At 34.4% G+C, this 27,800-nt stretch overlaps 1 protein-coding gene and 1 pseudogene across 12 annotated transcripts in view; one reads left to right on the top strand and one right to left on the bottom strand.

Moving 5' to 3' along the window:
* The window catches only part of LOC136232980 (protein DEFECTIVE IN MERISTEM SILENCING 3-like), a 29,234-nt gene extending 1,644 nt beyond the window's left edge, over positions 1-27,590 (top strand). For 7 of the 12 annotated variants that reach the window (XM_066022477.1, XM_066022474.1, XM_066022479.1 and 4 more), the window contains 15 exons: positions 194-301; positions 646-738; positions 2,692-2,837; positions 2,924-3,071; positions 3,257-3,355; positions 3,457-3,591; positions 9,793-9,924; positions 18,778-18,927; positions 21,196-21,297; positions 21,528-21,642; positions 22,505-22,742; positions 23,054-23,245; positions 23,319-23,636; positions 23,896-24,121; positions 24,831-25,077. In XM_066022477.1, the coding sequence (XP_065878549.1) occupies positions 682-738; positions 2,692-2,837; positions 2,924-3,071; positions 3,257-3,355; positions 3,457-3,591; positions 9,793-9,924; positions 18,778-18,927; positions 21,196-21,297; positions 21,528-21,642; positions 22,505-22,742; positions 23,054-23,245; positions 23,319-23,636; positions 23,896-24,121; positions 24,831-24,845 (2,073 nt within the window). In that variant the 5' untranslated portion in view covers positions 194-301; positions 646-681 and the 3' untranslated portion in view covers positions 24,846-25,077. Of the gene's footprint in view, positions 1-193; positions 302-645; positions 739-1,645; positions 2,838-2,923; positions 3,072-3,256; positions 3,356-3,456; positions 3,592-9,792; positions 9,925-18,777; positions 18,928-21,195; positions 21,298-21,527; positions 21,643-22,504; positions 22,743-23,053; positions 23,246-23,318; positions 23,637-23,895; positions 24,122-24,830; positions 25,078-27,374 lie in introns of those variants that run through there. The other 5 variants (XM_066022481.1, XM_066022485.1, XM_066022483.1 and 2 more) reach the window with 5 other exon arrangements.
* On the bottom strand, positions 11,715-15,593 carry LOC136233905 (pentatricopeptide repeat-containing protein At5g01110-like; annotated as a pseudogene).
* Positions 27,591-27,800: the final 210 nt, after the last annotated feature.

Raw genomic sequence — 27,800 nt, 5'->3', positions numbered from 1 at the left:
CCTTTTGCTTTCAACTGTGCTAAGTCTAATCATGCATCTGCCACCACAACACAAAACACGCACTGTTAAGCTAGTGTTCTACTTTGTAAATAACTGTGATGCATCCACTTCTGTGACTGTTATGCAATTTTAATTTTGAACCCTATTCTATTTGTTTTTTTTTTTTTTTTGACTGAGTATTTCCTTTATTTAGGGGTCGGTACAATGTTGACCTTCATATGTCGTTCCTGCGCCTCCAAGGACAGGCCAATGATTTCAGAATTCAGTATAGCAGTGCTGTTCGCCTTTTTTGCTCCCAAAGGTATTCTCCCCTTCTTTAAGGAAATTAGCTAATAGCTGTTACATATTTACTTGAATTTGCTAATTACTGATTTCAATGGCATCTGCTTGTTCTAAGTTTTGTAATTTTTCGTACTGCAATTTTTTTCATTGCTTGCAACTGTTTTATCTTGGTGAAATTTGTAAAGAGCTTCACTTTTTTCTTTTACAGTCTAATCAGCTTCATACCTTTGTTATTGTTACTCTTGTTCTCTAAGCTTCATACCTTTGGTATTGTTTGCTATTTTGGATCTTATCACTTGTGTGATTTCGTAATAGTTGTTGTTCTTTTATGCACTCAGTATTTGATGCCTCTTTTTTCTGCAGTTTGATACTGACAGTGTGGTCAATATTTCCTTGTCAATGAATGAAGATATATTGAATACGAAGTACAAGAGCAGGTTAGAATCTACTTACGAGGTATTGGCTTAAAAATCTTAAATATTTTGAACTTGATTCTGTTAAGGGGTGTTTGGTTCAAAATTTGGAACGGGAATGAGAATGGGGAACAGAATGTGATGGAATTTGAATCGGAATGACTATTTAATTTTTTGTTTGGTTTAATCTCGACTTGAATATGATTTGCTTGATGTTGTTTGATTTTATAATGGTTGGAATCGGGATCAATACAAATTTGTTAAATGTATATTTTTTTTTAAAATTATAATAATATTAAAAAGTTAACAAAATTAATAACAATAATAAAAATAAAATCTTGCCAATTAAATTGGCAAGGGAAGGCTTGCCCCCAATACACCCTTGTGGTGGGACCCCTCCCCGGACCCTCGCTCAGCGGGGACGCGTAATGCGACCGGGCCGCCCTTTTTTTTTTTATCAAACTTTCATTTTATTTGATTTTCAGACCCTTCTCACTGTGTATATATATACAGTAAAAACCTCTATAAATTAATAATGTTGGGACCAGGAAATTTTATTAATTTAGAGAGTTATTAATTAATCGATAAATTAATAATTATTAATTTATAGAGTGATTTTAAATTTTTTTAAAAATAAAGTTTAAATTACTAATTTAAATAAAGTTTTTTATCTAAAATCAATAAACAAATAAGATTAAATGTGCATTATATGAGTTAATTGAACTTGGAAGTTCATTGTATTAATGTTAAAAATATTCAATGTATCATAGTTAATGAATTACTATATAAATTTATATGGTTCAAATCATACCAAAAATAGATTTCTTATGAATCTGTCACAACGAATTTAGAGGAAACAACCACTGAAGACATTCATGAACTTGAGGGAATGATTGGTCAACTTGGTTACCACAATCTAATGGATGTCAATCAAATATTGAATTATCCAGGTGAAAACAATGAATGCTCAAGTTTAGAAGAAATTGTGTCGAGCGTTAAGCAAAATTCAATTGAGGATGAAGCTGAGGATGATTCGGTACCTTTGAAACCAGACACAAGAAAGGAAGCAATTATAGCATCATCAACTTTTTACAATTTTTTGTTACAATTTGACAAGGATACGCCGGAACTTTTGAATGCACTGAGAATAGTTAGAGATGAAATTCAACTAGATTTGAATTTCAAGAAAAAACAAAATACTATATATTCATATTTTTGCTAAATTATCCTAAGTATGTATATCTATATATATATATATTTCGCATATGTATTTGAGAAATTATTAATTTATAGAGGTAATAATACAATGTATTTATAAAGGGTTGTTCCAGAAAATTATTATCTTATTAATTTATTAAAATTGATCATTTTTTGAACTGGCCCAAGTCGGGACTAGAAGAAATTATTTTAAAGAGTTTATTCTATGTGCAGGAGATGAGATAACGATTGACCTGATAAAGTCATAGAGATTGTGGATACAGAAGGCCATATTCAGCTTTCAATGATGATTTTACAGCATAACCATCTTGACAGCTACAGAATTTTTCTGGTTTAGTCACTTCAGCACCAGACAGTCCACGTAGTACTGTTGTGAATACTTCATTTAAGAGTCCATATTCTAGCAATCGTGATGAAACAAATTTCTATACAGAATTAATTTGTTTCATCACGATTGCTTGAACATGGACTCGTACATGAAGTGTTCACAACAGTACTACGTGGACTGTCTGGTGCTAAAGTGACTAAACCAGGAAAATTCCATAGCTGTCAAGATGGTTATGCTGTAAAATCATCATTGAAAGTTGAAGATGGCGTTCTGTATCCGCTCGAGAAAAGCTTATTTTTCTTGCCCAAGCCTCCAACCCTAATTCTTCACAAGGAGGTTTCATTTGTTTTGTTTTTAAACTTAATCTTGCTAAATATGAACCTAAGAGTCCTTTTATCTTTTTGGATCTCAACCTGTTATTAACTTTTTCCCCTGGTTTTCTTGTACAAGATTGATCATGTCGAATTTGAGAGGCATGCAGCCGGTGGTTCAAATACGCACTACTTTGATCTTCTTATTAGACTCAAAACTGAGCAAGAACATCTGTTTCGTAGCATTCAGATAAATGAGTACCACAATCTCTTTGACTTTATCAGGTCAATCGCTGTCTCATCTCCTGCACATAGAATTTTCTTTTATTATTATTTTTGTTGCTTCATCTTATGTCTATATATATATACAGTGAGAAGGGTCTGAAAATCATGAACCTTGGTGATATGAAACCTCGGGAGGGAGGAGTGGCTGCTGTTCTCCAGAATGATGATGATGATGCTGTTGACCCACATCTTGAGCGCATCAAGAATCAAGCTGCAGATGAGAGTGATGAAGAGGTGAAATTTTCCTCAATATTTGAATTGAGCTTAGAGTCACTGAGCTGTAATTGTTATTATCAATTCATCTAAATGTGTCTTCATATCATAGAAACAGATTGTGCAATCCAATTGTTTCTACTTGTTTGAGATGTTAATGTTGTATCGATTTTGACAGCCTGATAGCATGAACCTAATAATTGCAGGATGAGGATTTTGTTGTTGACAAGGACGATGGAGGATCTCCTACTGATGATTCTGTAGAGGGCAATTCGGATGGTAGTGACAGTGGAGATGAGAAAGAGGCAAGTCATTTAGTATTGTTCTCTCCTTTGCTCTTGAGAATTGAAACCCTCATATTGTAACATATTGTTGGATACTGAGCTCTTTGGTGGTTAATTTTCAGAAACCCGTAAAGAAGGCACCTGCAAAGGAACCCTCATCTTCTAAGGTAGCGGCTAAAAAGAAGCCTAAAGATGGAAACGAGGATGCATCTAAGCAGAAAAAACCGAAAAAGAAGAAGGATCCTAATGCTCCAAAGGTAATCTCTGCATTCATGTACTTTTCACAGATGGAAAGAGAGATGGGCATATAGAACTTTCTTTGGAAGTGGAACTTGAATATAATTTTATTGGTGCAGTTATTTGCTAAAACATGAAAAATGGTAAAAACATGAAAATAGTAAAAATGCGAAAAACGTAAAAACGGAAAAAAACACGTAAAATTGTAAATACGTAAAAAATGTAAAAAATTTAAAAAACATGAAAACATTAAAAATGCAATTTTTTTTTGAAAAACTGATAGTAATTATTAAAATTCATATTTCACGTTTCTTGTTATTTTACGATTTTTTAAAATTTGTTTTTACCACTTTTCACGTTTTTTCTTAAATAATATATTAAATATTTGAATAATTGATAGTGGTAGTTAAAATTTTAAAATAAATAAAAAATTACACTTAGAGTAAAGTTGTCTTTTGAATCAAAATTAGATATTCCATCTTATTCCGTTCCACCAACCAAATATACTAATAATTATTTCTTAAAAATATATATTCTATTTTGTTCCTTGGTAATACAAATTTTATTTTATTCAATTCCATGAATCAAACGGCATTGGAGAGTATCCATTCTTATATAAATGGGTCTTACCCTCCTCACAAACGTATGATTTATGATTTACAATCACACAATATAGTCAAACATTCAATCCTTGTTGTTTTTTCCTCTTTAGACCATAACTGACTTGAGCGTTGGAGTTTCTCTCACACCAGCGTTCCACCAAATTATGTTTTGCAAGATACACAAGGAAGAAACCATTTTCTACATTCGTTCACCCTCAACCTACTCTAGTTATGAACACAATCGGATTCTCACGCAACAGACTTTCCTGGATATTCAAACGGTGGAAATTTCTCACGACATTATTAATATATAGTAAAAATAAATCAAAAATTGATTTTGGGCTTAATATTAGAGCTAAGTTGCCTAGGATTTATTCTCATTATGACATATTGGGCTTCCTTAACCGAATTCTAGTACATGTCAAAAGAAATGAAAATGGATTTTATTTAAGTGAAACGTACAAGTCCACTTTCTTCGTCTTTCTTTCATGATTAAAAAGGGTTGATTTTGTTTATTTAATGTTTGCTATTACGGTTTACAGTTTGCTGTTGGAAAAATTGCTTTTCCAAAACGCATAGATTCTCCGTTTTTGTAATAACTACTTTTTATGTATAAAATGCAAACGACAGTTCCCTAATCAAACACTTAAAACTTTTATTTTTGATATGAAAATGCAAACCGGAATAGAAAATGGAGTAAATAAATTTTAGTAACTGATTTGTTAGTTTTTAGCACATGCCACAATTTTTGACACGTGACAATTAATTATAATTTTTTGTCCATATAGACCCCTCCCCGGACCCTCGCTTAGCGGGGACGCGTAGGGCACTGGGCCGCTCTTTTTATACACTTAATAGCGGCCTCTTGCCAAATAAATTGACAGGGGAAGGCTTGCCCCATTACACCCTTGTGGTGGGACCCCTCCTCCGACCCTCGCTCAGCGGGGACGTGTACTGCACCGGGCCGCCCTTATAGACTTAATATGTGGATAAGTAAAAAATTTATATTTTTCTTATTTATCCATGTATTAAATCTATATGAAAACAAAAATTAAACAATTGTTATATATTCATGTCTGGTGTTAAAAATTGTGTCATGTGGCAAGAGTTAACAAATCAGTTAACTTTTTTTGTTAAATACTTGTCCTTATGATTTATGGATCCTTAGCAAAATAAGAGACATTGGCCTTTAATGAAAAAGGTTTATACGTAAAAGTTTAAAATATATCCTAATAATTGATAAATTTCAGACTTAAAATTTCATATTAGTTGGGGGTTTTGAATGGTATTATAATACATTTGTAATAAAAAACTTACTATATATATATAATTTTTTTTGATCCTGTCAGCCATGGACTTCAGGCGATCACACTTTTGGTCTATGTTCAGGGTCGGGCTTGATGTCATCTATGAAAATATCTTATAAAAGCAAATGTTACTAAATGATACCAAAAGAGACAAATAACAAGATTTTAGATAAACAAATAGGCTTTAATTCCTTTTATATTTAAGCAAATGATCTGTGGTAAGTCTCACTAGTCTTTTCGCTTTTTTTAAACTTATTGAAGTTTTGCTTTTAGCCATAATAAAGTCATTCACGGTGCCGAAATGATGACATGAACCATTTGTAAGGGAACTCGATGTCACGGGTTAGTCACACATGAAAAAGAATCATGTGGCAGATACGTATCTGCCACATAGCAATGAATTAAAGAAAAAAAAACATTGACTATGATTATAAATTTAGGAAAAATAAAATTAATTGGAGTTTGACCCACCTTTCCTTCCTTGTACATCCCCTCTAACAAACAACGTATATAAAGGGCTTAATACATCATTTGCCTCCTGAACTTGTCCAAAAAGTTTGATTAGCCCCTTAAACTTTCAAAGTGGCTCGACAGCCCCGTCAACTTGCATAAAATATTCAGTTAGCCCTTGAACTTGCGTAAAATGTAATCAATTGATCACTCAGTTGCAAAAAAAGTAAGTTAAATGCGGAAGATGTATTCCACACATCTTAAAATGTTATTACGTAATTAAAAAATAGATTAAAAAAAAGTCATTACTTGCTCAAATTATAAAACTTATCTTCTCTAATATTAGAATCACATAATCGTTTTACTTTTTTTTTTTTTAACGTGTCCAATACATCTTCCGCATCTAACTGAACATTTTATGCAAGTTGAAGAGGCTATTAGGATACTTTGAAAGTTCAGGGGCCAATCAAGCTTTTTGGACAAGTTCAAGGATCAAATGATGTATTAACCCTATATAAAGAGCCACTTTTTATCCGTATCTCACCTCGTGTATCCTCTAGTAAACATACAGGTAGTGTATTTAGGAAACCACAAGTACGTAATAGTATGACAAAACTCAATAACTATTTAAATTATTTATTTAGCTTTGGCGTAATGCTCCTCCAACCCCTTTAATTTGTCTGAATTGGTCATTTTACCCCTCCAACTCATTGAATGTTCTATTTACCCCCTTAACTTCATAAAAATGATATTTCTTACCCCTTTAACTTGTCCAAATTGGTCATTTTACCCATCATCAACTCATCGAATGTCCTATTTACCCCCATTAACTTCATAAAAGTGGTATTTCTCACCTCTTATGATCCTATTTACCCCCCATAAAAGTGATATTTCTTATTCCTTTATAGTGCAAAATTAATAGGACATTCAAATGAGTTTGAAAATATATTTTTTTAATATCAACTTTTTTTTTTATATAATTTGATAATTATATTGATCCTTCATGTGTTTATTACAATAATTAGATAATCAAAATTTAACTAGACAAAAAGTTGAAAACAAAAGAAATGAATAAAAGATACAAATAACAAAATATTAATATAAACAAGTTAAAGACATTATATGTAGGAATAAGGTACCAAAATAGGCCTATGGTTTTTGGGGAAGTATCAATTTAGGTTCCACGTACAAAATAACACCAATATAGGTTTAACGTTTAAAAAATGGTATCAATTCAGGCCTCGATAACGGATTGTAAGGGTGAGAAATACCACTTTTATGGAGTTAAGGGGGTAAATAGGGCATTCTATGAGTTGGAGGGGTAAATGGACAAGTTGAGGGGGTGAGAAATACCACTTTTATGGAGTTAAGGGGGTAAATAGGACATTCGATGAGGGTCCATAATTTCAGGGTAAGCTCATTGTTGGAGCGACCAAATTAGGGTCCATAATTTTCCAGTTGTGCATTTTGTAATTTAAGATGGAATTCTTCCGGTTCTTTTTAATTGCTTAATTTTCTTTGATCATTGGGATAATTCCAATTTTCTAATGTAAATTGGACTCAATTCCTCTTTCTAATAAAAATTATTTTGCACATATATATTTTTTTCAATTATACAGCTAAAACGATCCAAACCCTGATTTCATGTTCTTCAATTGACTTAGGGCTGTCAATATGGGTCATGACACGATAACACGATTCGCGTAACCCGCAAATTAAGCGGGTCATGACACGATAACACAACCCGTATAATTTTAGACGAGTTAACGTGTCGAGTCAACCTGTTTCACTAACCCGCAAAACCCGTCCCATATAACCAGTATAACCCGTTCAGCTATTGAAAATATAAAATTTCATTATGGGTATACTAGTAATTTTAGAGCTTGATATATATATGTATCAAATTGTTAGGTTTTCCAATATTAGGGGTGTCGATTGTCCAGCCACCAAAGACCTATTCTCTCAAAGTTTTCTCCTTCAAAAATTTTCAACCCTTTCCACCGCCGTCACCTACCTTTCTGTCGTGGCTGCCGGTACCTTTCCGGCGCCGTTATCGTTCCGCGTCGTTTCTGATCTCCTTACCGCCGTCCTCTCTGTGAAGAAGAGGTGTCCCTTCCGGAGCCAATCCCCTCCATAACAGATAAACAAGGCTTTAATTCTTCATTTTTCCGGCAGTTTATCTACTTGTATGAAACTTCCTCGTGATTCTGATTTGCTTTTGTTTTTTTTTTATTGGGATGTGATTATTTTACATATAAAATATATTTAGAAGTTGAGCTATCTTTTTGGATATGTAAGAGCATGAATATTGAATTATCTGCTGTCTCTAAGTGCATTTATAAAATTAGTGTAGGTTTTAATGATCAAATAATGATGTTGAATTGATAAGTTTATTAGTTGGGCTTTGATTCATGTCTAATATGTTCATCAGTTGTCATAAGTTTATTAGTTGTTTAATGGATTTGCCGAAATTTTATTAAAAGTTTAAAGTGTTAATGGGTCAGATAACTTGTTTAGGATGTTCTGACTCGTTAAGTATAAACGGGTTGTGTTAAAAATCGACCCGTTTATTTATTAATTTAGTTAAACGGGTTATCCAGGTTGACCCGTGTCAACCCGTATTTTAAACGAGTCGTTTCTGGGTTTCAATAAACGGGTCACCTGAGTAGGTTGACACGACCCGTTTATGACCCATTAACCCATTTTGACACCCCTAATTTGACTCGGATCTCTCCCTCAGTGCACAGGCTTCTTCTTTGGCCATCCTAGGTCTTTAACGCTCAGGAATTCTATACTTATATTTCCGGGTAAGCTCATTGTTGGAGCGATCAAATTAGGGTCCATAATTTTCCAGTTGTGCATTTTGTAATTTAAGATGGAATTCTTCCAGTTCTTTTTAATTGCTTAATTTTCTTTGATCATTGGGATAATTCCAATTTTCTAATGTAAATTGGACTCAATTCCTCTTTCTAATAAAAATTATTTTGCATATTTTTTTTTTTCAATTATACAGCTAAAACGACGTCGTTTTAGTTGTATAATTGTATTAGGGCTTTTCAGCCAGATTAATTTTTTTTAATTTTTTAATTTTTTAATGTGGAGTGGAGTGGAGTTGAGAGAGAAGAAGAAAATACAGAGCTGAAGACGAACATTAAGAGTCATTAAAAATGGTGAAGTTTTGTGACCCGTGACATTGTTGTTTTGGCACTTGGGGAGCTGCCAAAACATGCATTGTGTTGTGAATATATATATCCTAAACTCTAACATTTGCTGTACTAGGGACTTATTTTGATGATTTTGAGAGGTTGATGATCCAATTAATTTCTAGGACAAAGGTTAGGGTGCAATTTGAGCTTTAAGCCAAAAGCATAACACTCATTTTTATTTTTATTTAGCCATCTGAACTAAGCCTGTTAATGGAGGTCAATGGCCTTTGCTCTATTTATATTGGGGAAGAAGAATTGCCCAAACTGTTTCCAATGTTACTGTTACCGTTTGGACAGGTTTCAATTGATGAAAATGGTATAAGTCAGGGACTTATTTGATGAGTTTGGGAGATTAGGGATTCAATTGAGTTTTAAGATAAAGTATAGGGTGCAAATTGGGCCTTAAGCCAAAAAAAATCATGGAGTTTGTGGTATAAGTGAGGGACTTATTTGATTCTTTTAATTGGTTTGATGGAAGAGTTTGTGTTTTGAAGTTTATGTATATGCCTTTCAATTACTGCTATTTTGTCTAAAATTTTTTTTACATAGAGTTTTGCCCCCCCTCCCTCAAATCCTGGATCCGCCACTGCATGTGTTTAATTTATATACACAGCATTTGTTATTTACTCCTCTTCATTCAACATCACGAATCGCAGGAAAGGAAGGAGAGGAGCTGCTGCCTGCTGCCGCCATTCAACCTTCTTGCTGCTGCCGGCCACCGTTCATTTGCTGCTGCTGCCGACGCCGTTCGTCTCCGCCGCCGGAAGTTGGGGAAGAGAGATATAGAGGTTAGTTTTTAATTTAAGGTTTTAATTTTAGGGATTTGATTTTAGGGTTTTAATTTTAGTGATTTTGATTTTAAGGTTTTAATTTTAGGGTTTTTGACTAAATTGAATTGAAATTGATAATGTGATAGTTAGGGTTTTAATTTTAGGTGTTTTGATTTATTGAATTGATTGAATTGAATGTGATTTTTTTAGGGTTCAATTGAATTTAGGATTGAATTGAATGCGATATTGAAAAACTTGTAAGAAACTTGTAACCTTATTAAAACTTATTAAATTGAATTGAATTTAGGTTTGATTGAATTTTTCCTTACATGGTCATCACAAGGATAGTCATGAAGTTTTCATAAGAACTAAAGCAGACCGACTATTGATCTCAAGAGTCACCTTCTTATGGCTTGTACGCCTACGCCAAGCTAGCCACAAACCATTGAATAAAGCCCAAACATTGGCCTTAACAACTGAATGGACGCCAATGTTCTTGTGAAACCAGCAACCCGAGTTCCCTCTCAATCCCTAATGATTCCTCCAGAACCAACCCGAAAATTTAGAACCATCTGTGTTGATTATAACCAACCTCGATGGGGTGTCATCGAGCCAATTAACTTGTCTGCTCTTTGCAGTGAATGTCTGCAACCAAAAGTAGCATTCAGGGTTTTGACTAGAGCAATGGAATGGATGTAAGCTCGAATATTAGTGACAATCTCCCCATTATGCTTAGCCTTTGTGAGAAAAATTTCATTGATCTGTATTAGACCTTAGAAACCAGCAAGTAGTCCCAAACATTAAACTCTAATCCTCCCGATCACTGTTAGGATTAAAATGAAACCATAAGCTGAAACCAAGATCCATGAGCTAACGTGCAATCTCGGAGTATATGACAATCAATTCTTCGTAGATCCCGCACATGGCACAAAGACTATCAGTAGTTAAGCGCCATCAGAACTTCTCGACATTAGTTAGTAGCTTTCCTTTGTGCACCAACCAAAGAAATTTCAATGCGTTAAGAACTAGACCACTTCCGAATCCAGTTCCACATCCTGTTCTTAGAGAAGCCACAGGGCGGATCAACCATTTCATAGGCCATAATTACAAATCAATTTCAGAAGTCTAAATTAGTGATTTTTCCTTTTCTTATGAACATCGAAATAAACCCCATAATTACAGTCCAGATGTTGAAACAGAAATATCAGCCGATGCCTAACGGCTGAAATCATCATGGAATAAACACATAATAAACGTCAAATTGCTGAACCACTTTAACTATACTTCACAAAACAGAACAGTAAAAGAAGACAGTGCATTGAGAAAGCACAATTGGATCCTTTGTATTCTGTGGATAAAAATTCTAATCTGACCTTCATCTTAGCTCGCGAATAAATTTGCTCCAAAATGATCTTTGAGTATCAATTTGGTCCTTCAACTTAACATTATTGGACTAATTTGAAGCGTCACATGTGTCACTTTTGGTTCAATTTGACTTAGAAGTTAAGTTGTGGACTAACTTCATCGTGCGAGAAGTTGAACAACCAACTGACCGTTTATCCAGAATTCTTCTAAGCATTCTCCATTCGATCTCAAACCTGAAGAAAAAATGAGCAAAAATTCTTAAATACCAAAATTCAACTTGCAGACTGGAAATTCCTTACTAGTAATTTTAGATAATATGGATCCTGACCTGATAACAATTATGTCAGGTATATATCTTACTCTTTGTTAATTGGCGCATCATCATCTACATTAGATGCAATCATCTTCATTTTTGTCGAGCCAATTAACGGAGATTGGAATATATGCCTGAAAGATTTGTTAGTCAATGGGCTAGATTATCCAAAAACACAAGATTGTACTAGTAGTTTTTGGATAATTTTTATATATGGCTTTTTTCCATAATAAAGTCAGTAGTTTTAGCAAATACACCATCATCCACACTTTATCCTTGTCATAGAGAACTAATACAAGCACTCAATCAACTGTGTTTGACTGTTCCAACTTTGTTCTAAGGTTGGCCAATAGACTGACCTTTTAGAAGGGAGCTGAAAATTTCAAGATGGTTCACCTTGAAAATTTCTACAATGGGACGGGACCAGTACTGGTCCTGTCCACTCAGATGATGCCACGTCAGTCCGACTGCTGATGTGACATTATTTGAGTGGACAGGGCCAGCACTGGTCCCGGCCAACGGTAGAAAATCTCAGTGCACCTTAATAGAATTACATATTACACACTTTCACTAATAACTCTTTCAAAATATAATAGATTTAACAATCCACCACTCAACAGCTAAAGACTATGAACATCTTTCGATTAAACAAGATGGTCTTGACTTGTTCTACCATAAAATTTATGGGAACTGAATCATGATGCAATTGACAATGTCTAGCGGCTTCCAAAGCAATTTATATATATAGGAATTCAGTTTCAGGAAGCAATGATTACCATACCAGTAAGAAGAAGCAGAAAATGATAGATTATGTAAGTGCAACGGTAAAACGTTGTTGTCGTGTGACCAGAGGTCACGGGTTCGAGTCTTAGGAGCGGCCTCTTGCCAATTAAATTGGCAAGGGAAGGCTTGCCCCCAATACACCCTTGTGGTGGGACCCCTCCCCGGACCCTCGCTCAGCGGGGACGCGTAATGCGACCGGGCCGCCCTTTTTTATGTAAGTGCAAAAAGTGTAGCCAAATGCAAACTGGCTGCCTAAAATGCTTAAAACAGGTCAAAATAAGCATGTAGTTGTAGAAAAAACAGTCAGAAGTCTATCTCTTATACATGTTCAATAACTCAGCATGCCTAATATTAACACCATTTGGCTGAGAGGATGGATGAGCATAAAACACCATGAATGGGGCATCTAAATTCTTCTTACTCTTAATTGAAAAAGAAAGCGTTATCAAGGAAAGAAGCAACCCTACCTTCAATATGGTCAGCGAATAAACAAGGAACTTCACATAATAATGGAATCAAGCTTTCCTTTTGGCAGGTTTTAAGTATACCTTCAAATAATGCATAAACAAGTGAAGCATTAATTAATATATATATATAATAATAATAATAATAAACATATTGTACCATAAACACACACACACATGCAACAGTAGAATAGCATACCTCGTACAAAGTGAAACGGATGTATACCAATCACAACTTCTGCAGTAGCAGAGCAATCAGGATAGGTAATCTGCAAAATCCATGATATATAACTGCCGACAAGGCGTTGTTTAGATGCGTTTAACAACAAGGGAAAGCACCAGTCGTAGCTAAATTAAAATTGATCATCTGGGACAAAACCCCTTTCCAGCATTTCATCATGAAATCGAAACGCTTCCTTCAAATTTTCCTGGGAGACATGGCCATTTATCAAAGCTGTGAAGGTGGATCTATCAGGGTCTACCCCTTTCTCTATCATTTTCCGTAAGATCAATTCTGCCTCTGACATTCTACCTTGCCGACAGAATCCATGCAGAATTACATTATACGTAATGACATCAGGTGATATCCCTTCTTTTTCCATCTTCTTGGTCAGAATAAATGCCTGGTCCATATTTTCTTCTCTTACAAATCCATTAACGAGGGTATTATATGTGATACTATCAGGAACAACTCCTTTAGAAATCATCTTTCCCATGAATTCATTTGCCTTCGATGCATCACCTGATCTACAATAGCCCTTTATAATGGTATTACAAGTAATAAGAGCAGGCCGGATGCCTTTCATGAACATTTCATCCCACAATTTGAAAGCCTCTGAGACATCACCCAGATTACAGAAACCATTTATCAATATGGCATATGAAATGAGATTGGGAAAAATCTTTCTAGAAATCATATCAGTCCATAACTCATAAGCCTTTTCCATGTCGCTTGCCTTGCAAAACCCATCAATTAAAGTGTTGTATGTCACAATGTCTGGCTTGATATTTACCTGAGTCATGGTCCCAAATAGACTTAAAGCTTTTTCCATATTCCCTCCTTGCAATACCCGTAAATGAGCATTGTATATGTGTAAAAATCAGGAAATATGCCTCTTTCAACCATCTCTTCAAACAGTGCATTCGCATCAGCGAGCATCTTCTCTTTGCACAACCCGTTTAATATTGCATTATATGCAACCACATCCAAAATACAACCTTGCTGTAGCATTTCATCCCGCATTTTCAAAGCCTCTAACATCATGCCTTGCCTACAATAGCCATCTATAAGGATAGTATAAATCACATGATCTGGAACAAAGCCAGATTTCTTCATTTCTCTAAAGTACAACAGTGCTTGATCAAGATGTCCAGTTTTTGCGAACACCCCAATAATTGAACTGAAGCTAACAAGATTAGGAACAATGTTTTGATGCAGCATATCACCAAAAATTTCTTTAGCTTCCAAAAAATTGTCTTTCCTACAACTTTCAACAAGCAACGTATTGTAAGTGGTAGTATCAGGGTTCAATCCAATATTCAACATTTAATGCAAAACCTCCTTTGCTCTAGCATATTTTCCCCTTTTACATAAGCCATTCGTTATAGCATTATATGTAAATAGACACGGTTTCAATCCCATATGCAACATTGAATTAATAACCTTAAAAGCTTCATCTAGAAGCCCTTCACGGCAATATGCATTGATAAGCGTGTTATATGTCACAACATCTGCAAAAATTCCTTTTTTCTCCATATCCAATAACAGCTTATTGACATCATCAATCTTGTGATCTTTGCACAATGCATTAACCATAATATTTAATGTATAGACATTCAATTCCATACCACTTCCAACAATTTCCCTATACACTTCCCATGCCAAATCAACCCAACCCATTTTCACCAGTCCACCTAAAAGACTATTACAAGCATTTATAGACACAAAAATTCCTTTACTTCTCAAGATCCTAAATGCTTCATTCCCTTCCTTTACCTTTTTGGCTTGGTAATAAGACCTAATTAGCAAATCAAACACTAAATTATTCAACCCGCAACTACTACTCACTGATATCAAAGACTCAACAATCTCAACCCTTGAAGCTCCACTTCTCCTTATCATCCTAAGAAATCAAGGCTTGCGCATCAGATGACCTTCTACAACGTACCAAATTATAAATCATTGCACTCAATGACATTGATGTATGTTTGGTACTCTTACTATTCGATATAACATGATCTATAAATCTTTGACTGAGTTGCAAATTATCACTACACAAATGTAAAACGTCAACTACAATTGATGGGTTTAAGTGAAGAAGATAATTGTGCAAGGACTTTACGTTACCTTGTCTTAAATTGAACATAATTTTTTCCACTAGGAAAGAATCAGGTGTCGCTGTTGATGAAATTGTTTCTTGGTTTGGATTTTGAAAAGAGTCAAGGGTATGGAGATAGACATATTTGGGACCCTGATTTAGATAAGTTATAGCATAGAGCCTTTTGTGGGTGTTAATGATGCTCTGGTAGCAATTCTGACATGGTACAAGATAATTGGCCATCTTTGTGAAACACTACATTCTGATGTTCTGTTGTTTCCCTTTTCCCTTCTATGAATTTGGGAATTTCGTCAACTAAAGAGACATAATTCCAACAGTCAACAGATTAATAGGCCTTTCCTATTTCCTTCAACTCAATGCTGCAAAAAGACATGCTTTGATTAAGCACAGGAAAAAGCACAATTGGACTCAACATAATGAAACCAATCCTAACCAAGCAAAATGAAGCAGAACAACTTCAATGCAGTAACAGCACAAGCTAACTGAAAAAAATGAACACCAAATAAACGACAGTAAAAAATTTGAGTAAAATTGCTAATGAAGGCTTTTAAGTTGTTCACTATATGCAGTGAGACCATAAAGAAATTATGTCTGAGGCTTCATATGTTATAGACTTTTATCATCTTTAGATTTCAGGAGGAGGTGACGAGTAGGCTCACTCTTAAGGATATGACCCTAATTGCCATAACTTATCTAGTTGGTGGAGCGTATTGTTTGGAGGCCTCTGGCTTTGAGGTGTGCACCAGCGACCCCATGCCTCCCAATGCTTGTGTGATATATGAGGAGCACCTTCATCAAGGCCTACTAGTTCCCATGTTTCCCTTCAATAGTGAAGTCCTCCAAGGACTGCAACTAGCCCCTTCACATCTTACACTTACCGCCTAGGCGCAGTTAGTCGCCTTCTATGGTGGAGTGGGAATAGGATGAGTGCAACCACCTTTAGGAAGTTTTGATATCCCTCACATGTTCCAAAGTCCTATTACGTTTGTTGGAAGACGCAAAGGGCGACCGAGGGTTTCCTTCATAATGACATAGGGAGTGTGTCGGAATGGAGATATAAGTTTTTTATAGTGCGTAAAGACTCCCCATTCCCTTTTCCGACCTGTTAACGTTACTGGTCTCCATCCTAGGCGATGGTCGATAGAGTCGGACATGTGCATTTATATTGGATTGTGGGCTCTTGGGGGAGGTCGGGACCTGCCACTAGTATCGTGACCGAATTGGTCCAAAAATTCATTGCAGAGTTGAACTTGTTATGGAAGGGGTGGAAGTTGCTATAAATCGAAAGCTTGAATGTGGCGTTGTTCAATGAAAGCGAGGGTTCCTTGTGGAAAGGGTAAGGCTACTTGAACTAGTGCCGATGAACTTGAAGAGATATAGCCCTGTGCAATGGAGTATGACCTTTTCCATATTTCTTAGTATTGTTCTCCTTTCTCCCTTTTTCATATTTTGTTATGTGAGCCATTGTCTTCTTCCCCTGCTACTTCTGGCTTAAGATTAATAGTTTGCTTTTGCATGTATCATGAGTGATCAAGAGCGATACGAGTGGTTCTTGGACCTTGATTTGACTGCGGTCGATTTGAGCTTACCTACTGCGGATATTGTGGTGAGCCTTTGGGAGCTAAAGGTTCAGGGCCTGGGTCTCCTTTATCGGGTATTGTGGTCTTAAAGTCCATATTTGAACTTATGAGTTCACTAACGGATCAAGAAATTTCCAAGCACTAGACGATGGCGACAGTTACGTGCCTCATGTTAGGACATGATATCAAAAGAGTAAAAGATCTATTGAAATTAGGTTCTCAATTTTCTTATATGAGATTTCTATCTGATTTGGAGAGCATAATGACTTGCAGACCGAAAACATCTTTCAAGCCCATACTAGTATCAAGTAGGTCTATAGGATCGCATACTACGAGAGTCTGGTTGGAATGCACATTCAGGATAGCTTAGAATGTCTATAATAGTTATACACATACATTTAAGTAAATATAGGTCAGTAAGACATGACTTGTGAATTGAAATTTAATTCAGCCCAACCCTAGTAAACAATAAAACGAGAATTATCGGATAAAAATTACTGAAATATAAATTAGATAAAACTATATATGTATATATATATATATAATATTATAATATTATATATTATAATCTTATTAGACATTTTTTTTAGAAAATCTTATTAGACATTATTCTTTCAAACAATGAAATAGTAATATCTTAAACTCATAAGATAAAAGATAATATCTATAAAGAAATAGATATTATATTTATTAAAGAAATTAAGGATTAATTTTTCAATTAAGGAAAAGATAAATACTTTATTTAATTCAAATAAGGAAATAAGATAATTAAAAAAAGAGGAAATAAGATAATTAATTCCAAAACTCCCCTAATTAAGGATTGGGATATTTTATTATGGAAATTAAAATATTAATATGGATTAAATTGGATTTGATTCCATAGTTATTATTTTAATTAATTAGGATACGATTAATTTAAAATTAATTAAAACCCTAAATATAAAAAGGAAAATGATGACATCTTTTATTATATTTTTTAGAATTCATGATTTTCTCTTTAAGAGAAAATCTTAGCCGTCTTCCTGCACAATAGAGCAAGGTAACCGAATTCCGTAGAGGGATTTCAAGGTGCTAGCACACAACTCATTCGGCCGTGTATGATAGTAGAGAGGGTTCACATTTCAACCTTTATAACTCAAATCAAATATTCAATTGATCAAATTCAAGTCATGAATAACACTATGCTTTTTAAACTTGCTTTAATTACATGCTAGATCGTGATGTTTTCTATGTTAAAATGCTTTCCACACGTTTTAACCGGTTATAGAATGTCCAACACCAAATACATAAGGCTATAAATGGGGAAGAGATTCCACATTCCCTTTAGGGTCCATCCCAATGGGAACGGAAAAATTCCCGAAAAAAATTCCTCACAAGGTGGGGATGGAGAAACTTTTTATCTCCGAAATATAAATGAGGATGGAACGAAGAATGTCCTCCCACTCTATGGGGATCTGCTCTCCAAAATTAAGGTGCAAAAATACTCCTAACGTTTACAGTCAAAAGCAATTTTACCTCTAAAGTTGACAGATAAGAACAATTTTACCAATTAAAAGAAAAATAAAAAATATATTGTCTATTGTACGAGTTGAACAAAAAAAATCAAAATATTTCGCCGAGTTTATAAATATTAATCTTCCAATTTTATTATTAAACCACAGAAAATATGAAATATTTTTTTTAAAACGAAATAATATGCAATTGTTGCAGAATATGGAACAAAATATATGTGTTTTATAATAATGTCTGAAATTGACCCAACTTACCAATGTTAGGGGTAAAATTGCTATTGTCTACCAATGTTAAGGGTAAAATTGTACCATTTTAGACGTTAGGGGCAAAATTGCTCTTGACCGTGAACGTTAGGGGTATTTTTGCACCTTATCTCATAAAATTATATATATATAATAAGTATTAATGATTTTTTTTATATTTGTAAATTCATTGCCATAAAATTTCACCCCCTAAATTTTGCCTTGTCTAGTTTTAGTTTTCCTAACCTAATTCGGAATGCCAAATTGATCAAGACCCATCTAAGATCAGACGGCTTGGACCTTGGCCTCCCCTTCACTTCAGAGTTCAGCCCTCTCTTTCTCTCACTCAATTCCTCCAAATTAACTCTTGAGTCCTCTTTCCCCCAAATCGCGACTCCACTGCCAGTTTCATCTCTGGTGCAGGTAAGCTAATATTCTCTTTATATTGATCTAGACATGGACATATAGTTTGTACTCTATGGCATCTGTTAGGGCACTCTGTTTTTATTGCTACCAAAATTTGTTGTTGATTTGTCTTTTTCTTGTTTGTTAAACCTGTACTTAGCGTTGATTCTACTAGCTTTGATGGGAGAAACCCTTGCTAAAAGTCATCGTTGCTGTATTTTCTCCTTGATTGTGAATCTGATTTTTCCAGAAGTTCTTGAGATTATCTTCTATTGATTCTGCGTTTGGTTCAGGCATTTTACTTGGTCTTGATTATACTGATTGTATCTCTTGTAAGCTGAGAGGTCGATGAAAGTCCTGTGATCTTGTAAAATCTGTAATTCATACATAGCTGTTATGAATTCATATGGAAATTAGCCACAATAGTGTTTTTTTAGTATGAATTATGAAACTATTCCTTTATTAAATATCTAAAGTGGCTTTAGAAAAATATCGCCTCGAGGCGAGGTAGTGGTGACAAACAAATTAGCAAACTACAAAAAGTAAAATCATAACCGAAGTTGACTAGTTTAACTTCTGAGATCATTTGAATTCCCTGCCTTTACCTCTTGCTCGTACTTCCAGCAAGGATCCTTGTCGCTTTTGATGTATTAAAATTACTAATACTCATGTCCAAAAGCCTGCAAAATTTGGAAAATTAGACAATTGTAAGCTACTATTTTATACACTTTCACAAACTTTCATACAGTTTCAGACACTTTCACACATTTTCACTTCACACGCTTTCATAAACTTTCATAACAGTAGCATAAACTTGCATAAAATTTCACACTTTCATAATAGTAGCATTAGCATAAACTTTCACACTTTCACTTCACATACTTTCATAAACTTCCATAACTTCGTAACAATAACAGAAATCACAAAATTTGGGCAGCATAACACTTGCACAAGTCATAATAAAGAGTAGAAATTTGGGTAGCATGACAGTAGGATGAAGATGAAGAAAATAAAAATAGAAGAAAGGAAAAGAGTAAAAAGGGCGGCCCGGTGCACTACGCTTCCCCGCTAAGCAAGGGTCACAGGCAGTACCTGTAATCGGTGGTGGGTGGTCGCTGGCCTTCTGTCTCGATCTGTGCTGTTGTGGCTTCTTTTGCTTTTTTTTATTCTTTCAATCGTGAAGTTTCTGTTGTCTTAACTGTAACATACCGCCTGAAGTGCAGAAGGCAACTGCGCGTCGCCTGCGGCGGTCAGGCGGTTGCCTTCTGCATAACGCCTGCCTTCCAGTGTAGAAGGCGGTGGAAGGAATGCTTGGGTCGTCTCTCGCCTCAGGCGACCCAGGCGGCCGTCTTTCACAACTATGATGATCTATGAAGTTGCAGTTAGCAATAACATCTGTAAATACACCACTGCTACAGCAATTTTACCAGTGTGCTGATGAATAAAAAAGAGCAAAATACAAAAATAAATGTTGTGGTTTTGGTAATTTTCAAACAGTCTTGTGTTTCAAAACGTGTGTTTCGAGGTTCATTCCGTCAGCAAACAAAGTCCATTCTCTAGCTTAAAAAAAAAAAAAAAAATTTCATAGTATCAGTCAAAGGGGGTAATTTTATTCATTATTTTTTTTAACACTCTTTTCTTTATTCAATCTCTTTTTTCTATCCATTCAACATGTGTAATTCTGCAAAGCTATTCTCAGAAGATCGAAGAATAGAGATCGCGCTAAAGAGACATAATTCCAACAGTCAACAGATTAATAGGCCTTTCCTATTTCCTTCACTCAATGCTGCAAAAAGACATGCTTTGATTAAGCACAGGAAAAAGCACAATTGGACTCAACATAATGAAACCAATCCTAACCAAGCAAAATGAAGCAGAACAACTTCAATGCAGTAACAGCACAAGCTAACGAAAAAAATGAACACCAAATAAACGACAGTAAAAAATTTGAGTAAAATTGCTAATGAAGGCTTTTAAGTTGTTCACTATATGCAGTGAGACCATAAAGAAATTATGTCTGAGGCTTCATATGTTATAGACTTTTATCATCTTTAGATTTCAGAAGATCACTATGACTATTTCCTTTATTTGTAAATATGGTTTTTGTTTGTCGGTTTTTTATCGTTTCTTGAGGTGCAATGTGATGCATACGAATGTGCCTTGCTTTGCCTATTTGTGTAAGGAACATAGTGTCTTGTTGCTCTTTGAGATGATATCTTCATAGTTGCAAATGCTAAGTCGATCCTTTTGTTTCAGCTGTAATTCTTACATAGAGTGTTTCCGCAGGATTTGTCAGCTCTGATGAAAGAAGAAGCTAGTATTGTCCCAAGTGATGAAATGCAAAATGGTGGTTCAATGCAAGCCCAATCCATCATATACAATTCTAAGGTTTTCAGTTTGCATAGCTTCTTTACATTTTGTTGTTATGTCGGTGTAGATCAAAAGCAATTCTTCTTTTTATTTATATTTTATTTTTATGGAGTTGACATTTGTAAAAAAAATGCCGAAATTTCACATTGCAATTTGTTTGTTTTTAAGACGTCCTTTAAGTTACTGGAGCTTATTTACTATGTAAAGTAGGTCAAAGAACTGATTGTTAAATCATTTAACCTTTGCAGAAACTTCAAGATGATCTACACGCAGCAGGAATCAAAATCAAGCAGCATGAGGATAACTTGAAAATTTTGAAAAGTCAACGAAACAAATTAGAAGACTCAATACTTGATCTGCAAGGTATGCTAAATTTTATTTTTTGTGCCTCTTCTAGAGGATTAGTTCTTCTTGAAGATTACTCAGCTAAGAAGTATTTGCATGTACAGTTCACTTGGATACAAGCACATCTGGGAACAAATTTATGTTGTGTAGACTAGTGTAATGGTTTTTAATTTAAGCATGGTAACTACCTAACAAATTCGACTGAGTCAGCTGTTTTTAGTTGTTGGCCATCAATTCTTGGTTCTCCAGGTGCTTTAAGTACTGTGGTGGCAATGTTTAGATCTGTCATTCGTATACACTGTCTCCTTCAATACAACAACAACAACAACAACAAAGCCTTAATTGTTATTGTCAGCTATTAATATGAAATGGACCTTTAACTATCAGCTCGAGCTTTTAGTTCAATCGGTTAGCAGTTATTTAGGAAGTTCTAATTCTAATAGGAGTATGAGTTTATTTTCAGAATTTTTATTTAGGAAGTTTGAATTATAATATCAGCAGGAGTCCTAGTTCAAGTCTGCCTTTTGTACTCTTATAAGTTATAACAGGGAAGTGTTTATCATTAATAAAGTGAGCATTAATTGAAAAACAAATTCCGAGGTCAGGAAATTAATTCTCATTATAGGTAAGCTAGGTCGAAAAAGAAAAGAAGATTTACTTCTTGATTTCATTGTCAAGGACCCGCAACTCAATCCAAAGCTCAGAACTTGTAGCGTCAGCAGTTTTTTTTATCTCAACTTCCAGTCAGTGTTTATGAATTGGAAGGATTTACTTTTAGATGCTAGAATTTGTTTGGACATTTTATCTATATAATCATTTGTGATGCATAATATCTCTTTTTCCATTTACATTTTTTTGCTACTGACAAGTTTCCTTTCAGTTATTCTTGGTAATTATCACTCTGCAAGGCCTCCTAGTGGTGAAAGTGAAAGCCATTCCTCCAATCAGAGTGAGGCAGAAACAGTAAAGCAGATTCTGCAGCATGAAACTTCTGCTGCAGGCATTCTGTGTCAGCTGACAACGCGTTATGGTACTTATGCACCTCAACTCGCATTCGCTAAGGACGTGGTTGGTATTGTTGCTACTCTGGGCAAGGTGGATGATGATAATCTTAGCAGGTTAGTTTGAAGTTGCAAGTTATCTGCTATTGATATTTATTATCTATCTAACATGTAGATTCTTCCTCTTCTATGAAATAAGTCTTATGATTAGTTTCCTTGCTGATATAGCATACTGTTCCTGGTTCAATGTAGTCAGTTAATTTATGTGCTCCACAATTCCAAGAGCTCTTATTATTTTCAATCAGTGAAATGCCTCCGTACTTACTGCCACGCTGATTTTGTTTTAAAGAGCTCCATGATAATGCAGTTGTTGTTAGTTATCTGCACTGTTTTCAATCTGTTTTTACTTAATTCTTTCTTAATTGCAGGCTTTTTTCGGAGTACTTAGGAGTAGAGACAATGCTAGGAATTGTTTGCAAGACCTATGAAGGTGTTAAAGCTCTTGAAACTTATGACAAGGAAGGTCATATAAATAGCGATTCTGGAATTCGAGGCTTTGGTACTTCTATCGGACGGTCTCTGGATCGTCGATTTCTTGTCATTTGTCTTGAAAATTTAAGGCATGTATCTCTTTCTTTTCTTTATTGCAGTTTGGAATTCAGCTCTTGAATTACGACTTTTTTTCCCTTGTAGACCTTACTGTGGTGAATTTGTGGATGATGACCCTCAAAGAAGGCTTGATCTTCTAAAGCCAAAATTGCCTAATGGCGAGTGCCCACCTGGATTTATTGGTTTCGCTGTTAACATGATCCATGTGGATTACATGAATTTGTTGTATGTATCCGATGTCTATGGCCTCAGAGAGACTCTATTTTACAGCCTCTTTTCTCGCCTGCAAGTTTACAAAAGTAGGGAGGAGATGCTACTTGCTCTTCCACTTATAAGTGATGGAGCAATTTCACTGGATGGAGGGATGATTAAGCCTAATGGTTTCTTTTCCATTGGGAATCGGTAAGTGTTTTGCTTTCATTATTGACATGAAATTGTCTTCCAATCGGATCTAATGGTGAATTACATTGTTTCACAGTATCTCCTTTCGTGATACTTTGGTCTAGAATGGCCGATTCAATTTTGCCATCATATGTTTCATGCGATGCATCTGGCTAGTAAATAACATATTTTGGCATACCCTATGTTTAGAGTTACATGTGTGTTGTGTGTGTATTTCTCATTTGGTATCTCTTCTTTCTGGATTTTTTTGGTTCCGTAGGACTGATGTGGATGTAAGATTTCCAAAACCTTCCATGTCAACAAATCCACCTGATAGCTGCATGGAAACTGAGAATCAGCTGAAACAGAAGACATGGGAAAAGGAGAAGTTGACAGAGGATTTAAAGCGAGAGCAAATGCTGTTGAATTTTGCAAGATTCAATTTTGAGAGAAAGAAGGAAGAGTTTGTTAAGTTTCTCGCACAAACCTCTGCATACACAGCTCAGGTATTGCCCTGAACACATCTTAATTAAGGGTCTGTTTGTTTTATATACTGTTGGTGTTGTTTGCTGTTGTTTTCTAAAAAACAGGGATTCCATGCTTTTGGGCCTTGAATTTATTAAAATGCACATGGGCCAAGGGAATTGGATTGGGGCATGAGGTGGAAATAGTTTGTTACTAGGGATAGTTACATAGATGTCAAGAAAGGGGTAGTTTATTACAAGTTTCCATACTTATAAAAGAAATTGCAATTATGTCAAATGAAGATTAACTTAAAACCACTTTTAACCTGAATATCCCTTATAAAAGGGGTTAATATTTTCTTATTTTTAAATAAATAAAACAATAAAAAACTAAATAACTTCCTAATTTGGAAAAATTAAACGGTAAGCAGCAATGAAATTCCATTTTTTCCTGCATTTTTCTTTTGAGTATATGGAATTCAGAAATTTGTTCATAGTTGGTCTTCAATTTCGTAATCCTTTCATATCGAATTCCATCTTTTCATACGTTTTTCTTCTGAATATATATGGAATTCAGAAATCTGTTCATAGTTGATTGGAGCCATATATATGCTTCTGAATTGGAGTTCACTGATTGCATGTTGCTTTTTCCTCGATTCTCAAATTCATCTGACAATTACACACAATGTGTAATGAATTTCAGTATTATACATTAGATACCACTTATTTAAAATCCTCCATTGTTTTTCAGGTCTTGGATCCTTAGTGGAAAAAAATTTCATTAAACATGCAATTATCTTCACCATTGTTGGGCAATGGAAACTATGTCGATGGTCAAATTTCCGATATTAGTTAATTTTTCATTTGTTTATTGAATTAGTTAATCGAAAACCAATGAAGCTTTTCTCTTGGATATTTTTATGTGTCTTGTGAAAGATTGTTGAATTCTGAACAATGATATTTTGTTATCCATGGTTTACTCGCTTTTTTAAGTTCCATCATCTAAACTCAATTCATACCGGAGTTGTGAAACGAGTTGATAGGGCACTTAGGTTTATGCCTTGTGATCTGTTTTCTATTCACGTATGTCTCTGAGCCAGAAATTTAACATGGTTGATGTTTTTTTTTATTATTGATGCTTGTTTTCTGCATATATGGAACCTAATTTTTACTGTTAAGAAGAATGCCTTTATTATTAAGATTCGTTTTATATTGTTAAAGAGGAGATTCATGAATCCGTAAGTTTTTGGTTTGTTAATTTTAGCTACAATTAATTGGATGTATAATTATATGTTTGCATTTTTTTTTTGAATAAATTATACCTTATCTTACACGCATTGATGCATATTTTTTAGGATACAATCTCCTTTTGGGATCCAATATTCCGATTAGATCTACTTTTGGTTTTCAAGTTTTCGTATATTAGTTGAACATGTTTACATTTCGATGCATGTACATGTTAAAAGTTGTTTGAATAATGATGTGAGAATTTGCTAGCCTGTGGATGTGATTTTTAAAAATGGAACATCTTTTGCATTTTCCCAAACAACCTCTCATATTAAAAAGAATTTCTTTTCATTATTTTCTTTGCAAATAAATCTCGTTCTATATAAATATTTCTCTTGTTAGGTTGAATGTTTAGCTATCCACATCAATTGCCTCATGTTGTGGTGTATTGTTAGATTTAGAAGCTGTTGTCTACTTTTCATCATATTAGAAGAGCAAATGCATCTCATTAAGGAGCTTCTTGCTGGTTGTGAAAGCATTGAGTGGCAGCTACCTAAAATTTGACATGTTCATTGTTTTTTGGTCTATCACAATTTTATGTTTGTAAGTTTGACCCCAACACTAGGTAAATGATGGCATATTTTTTTTTTTTTCTATATTTTCTTACACAATACCATTAACAAAATAACATGGACAAGCACTGAGGGTACTCAAATTAACAACATACTTCTTATTTTATAAGATTTTAGAAAGTGAATAGAATTATTTTTTCCTTCTTTTCAATTGATGGTAGAGTTTTACACTAATATTTGCAATCTCAGTTGTCATAAAAACCATTCTTGTGACCATAAAGGTTTTACCTGGACTCCAATGAATTTGAAATAATAACCAGTTTGCTCTTATCAAGCAGTTCTAGATATCTGCATTCTTAGAATCATCCGAACCAAAAAATACCTATCTGAATTAGTCCATGGAGAGCTGGAGTTACTGGTGGATATAAAATAATAAAAAAATAGCATATAAGTATTAGAGCTTGGTAGCACATGACAGAGAATTAAATGCTGTTAATTATCTTGAAACTTCTAATTTGGAAGAGAATTGAGTAGAGTTCTTGTTAGGAGTGATTCAATATTGCTCTCGATATCTAAATTTAGTAATGTGGTCGGGCGTGATGTTCACACGCCCCACCATGTGGTGGGGCGCAAACTGCTAAATTCCGAATTTTTTCAAAAATTTAAACAGAAATTAGAGAGTGTTGAATCGGAAAAATAAATTCACTTTAGCGGCTTGGTCATTCTTGTCTCTTCCCGGTGATAACGGATTGCTCGCCATGAACCGTGTAATCTTTGATTTCGGGAAAAAATACCTTTGGGAGAGTTTGAGAGAGTTTAGGGATTTCAATTTTGGGCTAAAGAGCGGTAACGTCTTTTTTCGGAGGTGGAGGTGGGAAAATGGGGTTGTATATAGTAATCCAGTTATTAAATTATAAAAAATATGAATTTTTTTAGAACCAACTGTTATGCAGTTAGTACAAAATAAGGAATACAATATTTGTATTTTATAATAATGTCTGAAATTGACTCAATTTGTTAATATTAGAGTAAAATTGCTCTTGACTATTAATGTTTTGAGTAAAATTGCACTATTTGAGACGTTAAGGGTAAAATTATAAAACCTGGTATCAAAATTATAAGATGGAATTATAAAACCAGATGAGATGTATTGAAGATAATTGAAAAGCAAATCGGGAAGAATGAAATGTCGAAGTCTATGATCAATATGGACATCATGTGAAGTAGTTAGCTCTTGTTATTTTATCGATAGTGATTTGAAGTTCATGAATTTTTTTATGAATTGAGAATGATATTAGCCCAATCTTTTTTTCTCTCTTTTTTTCAGTTATTATCGTTTGCTTATTTTTTTCATTTTATTTTTTATTTTCTGAGAGTTGCGGAGAAGGGCAATTTTGTTCTAGATATTTGCTTGATTGTTATTGTTGTTTTCACATTTAACTTCATCAAGTTTAGTGTTTATTTAACTTTCTTTCCTGACTATGATTTACTAACAGTGATGGGCGAGATATGGTGAATATAAGAGATTGAGATCCTCTCAATCCATGTTGAAGGAAGGAAATTGCATATAACTTCGTTTCTCACATTCGTGTAATCCAAAGAGAAAATTCAGTTTTTGCGTTTTGGATTCCGATTTTTTGTTTTCCTAAGAATGCACTGGGTGTAATTGACTATACCAATGAAAAAAATAAGCATATCATTTTATTGAAAAATGAATGGTGAAAAAAAAACATACAGTTATCACATTTTTATCAGTAAGATCCAATGCACCAGAACCATATTATAATTTCTTATTATATGATTATGTTACATAAATTCTATTCTATATTGAAAACTATAATATAATATTAATGGAGTCCATCAAATTTTAAACCCCTAATTTGATATAATCGTTGACTTTTTATATAAATTATAATGTTTAT

Source organism: Euphorbia lathyris, chromosome 6 (genome assembly GCF_963576675.1).
Source record: "Euphorbia lathyris chromosome 6, ddEupLath1.1, whole genome shotgun sequence".
Taxonomy (NCBI): Eukaryota; Viridiplantae; Streptophyta; class Magnoliopsida; order Malpighiales; family Euphorbiaceae; genus Euphorbia; species Euphorbia lathyris.
This window is presented reverse-complemented; position numbering and strand designations above follow the sequence as displayed.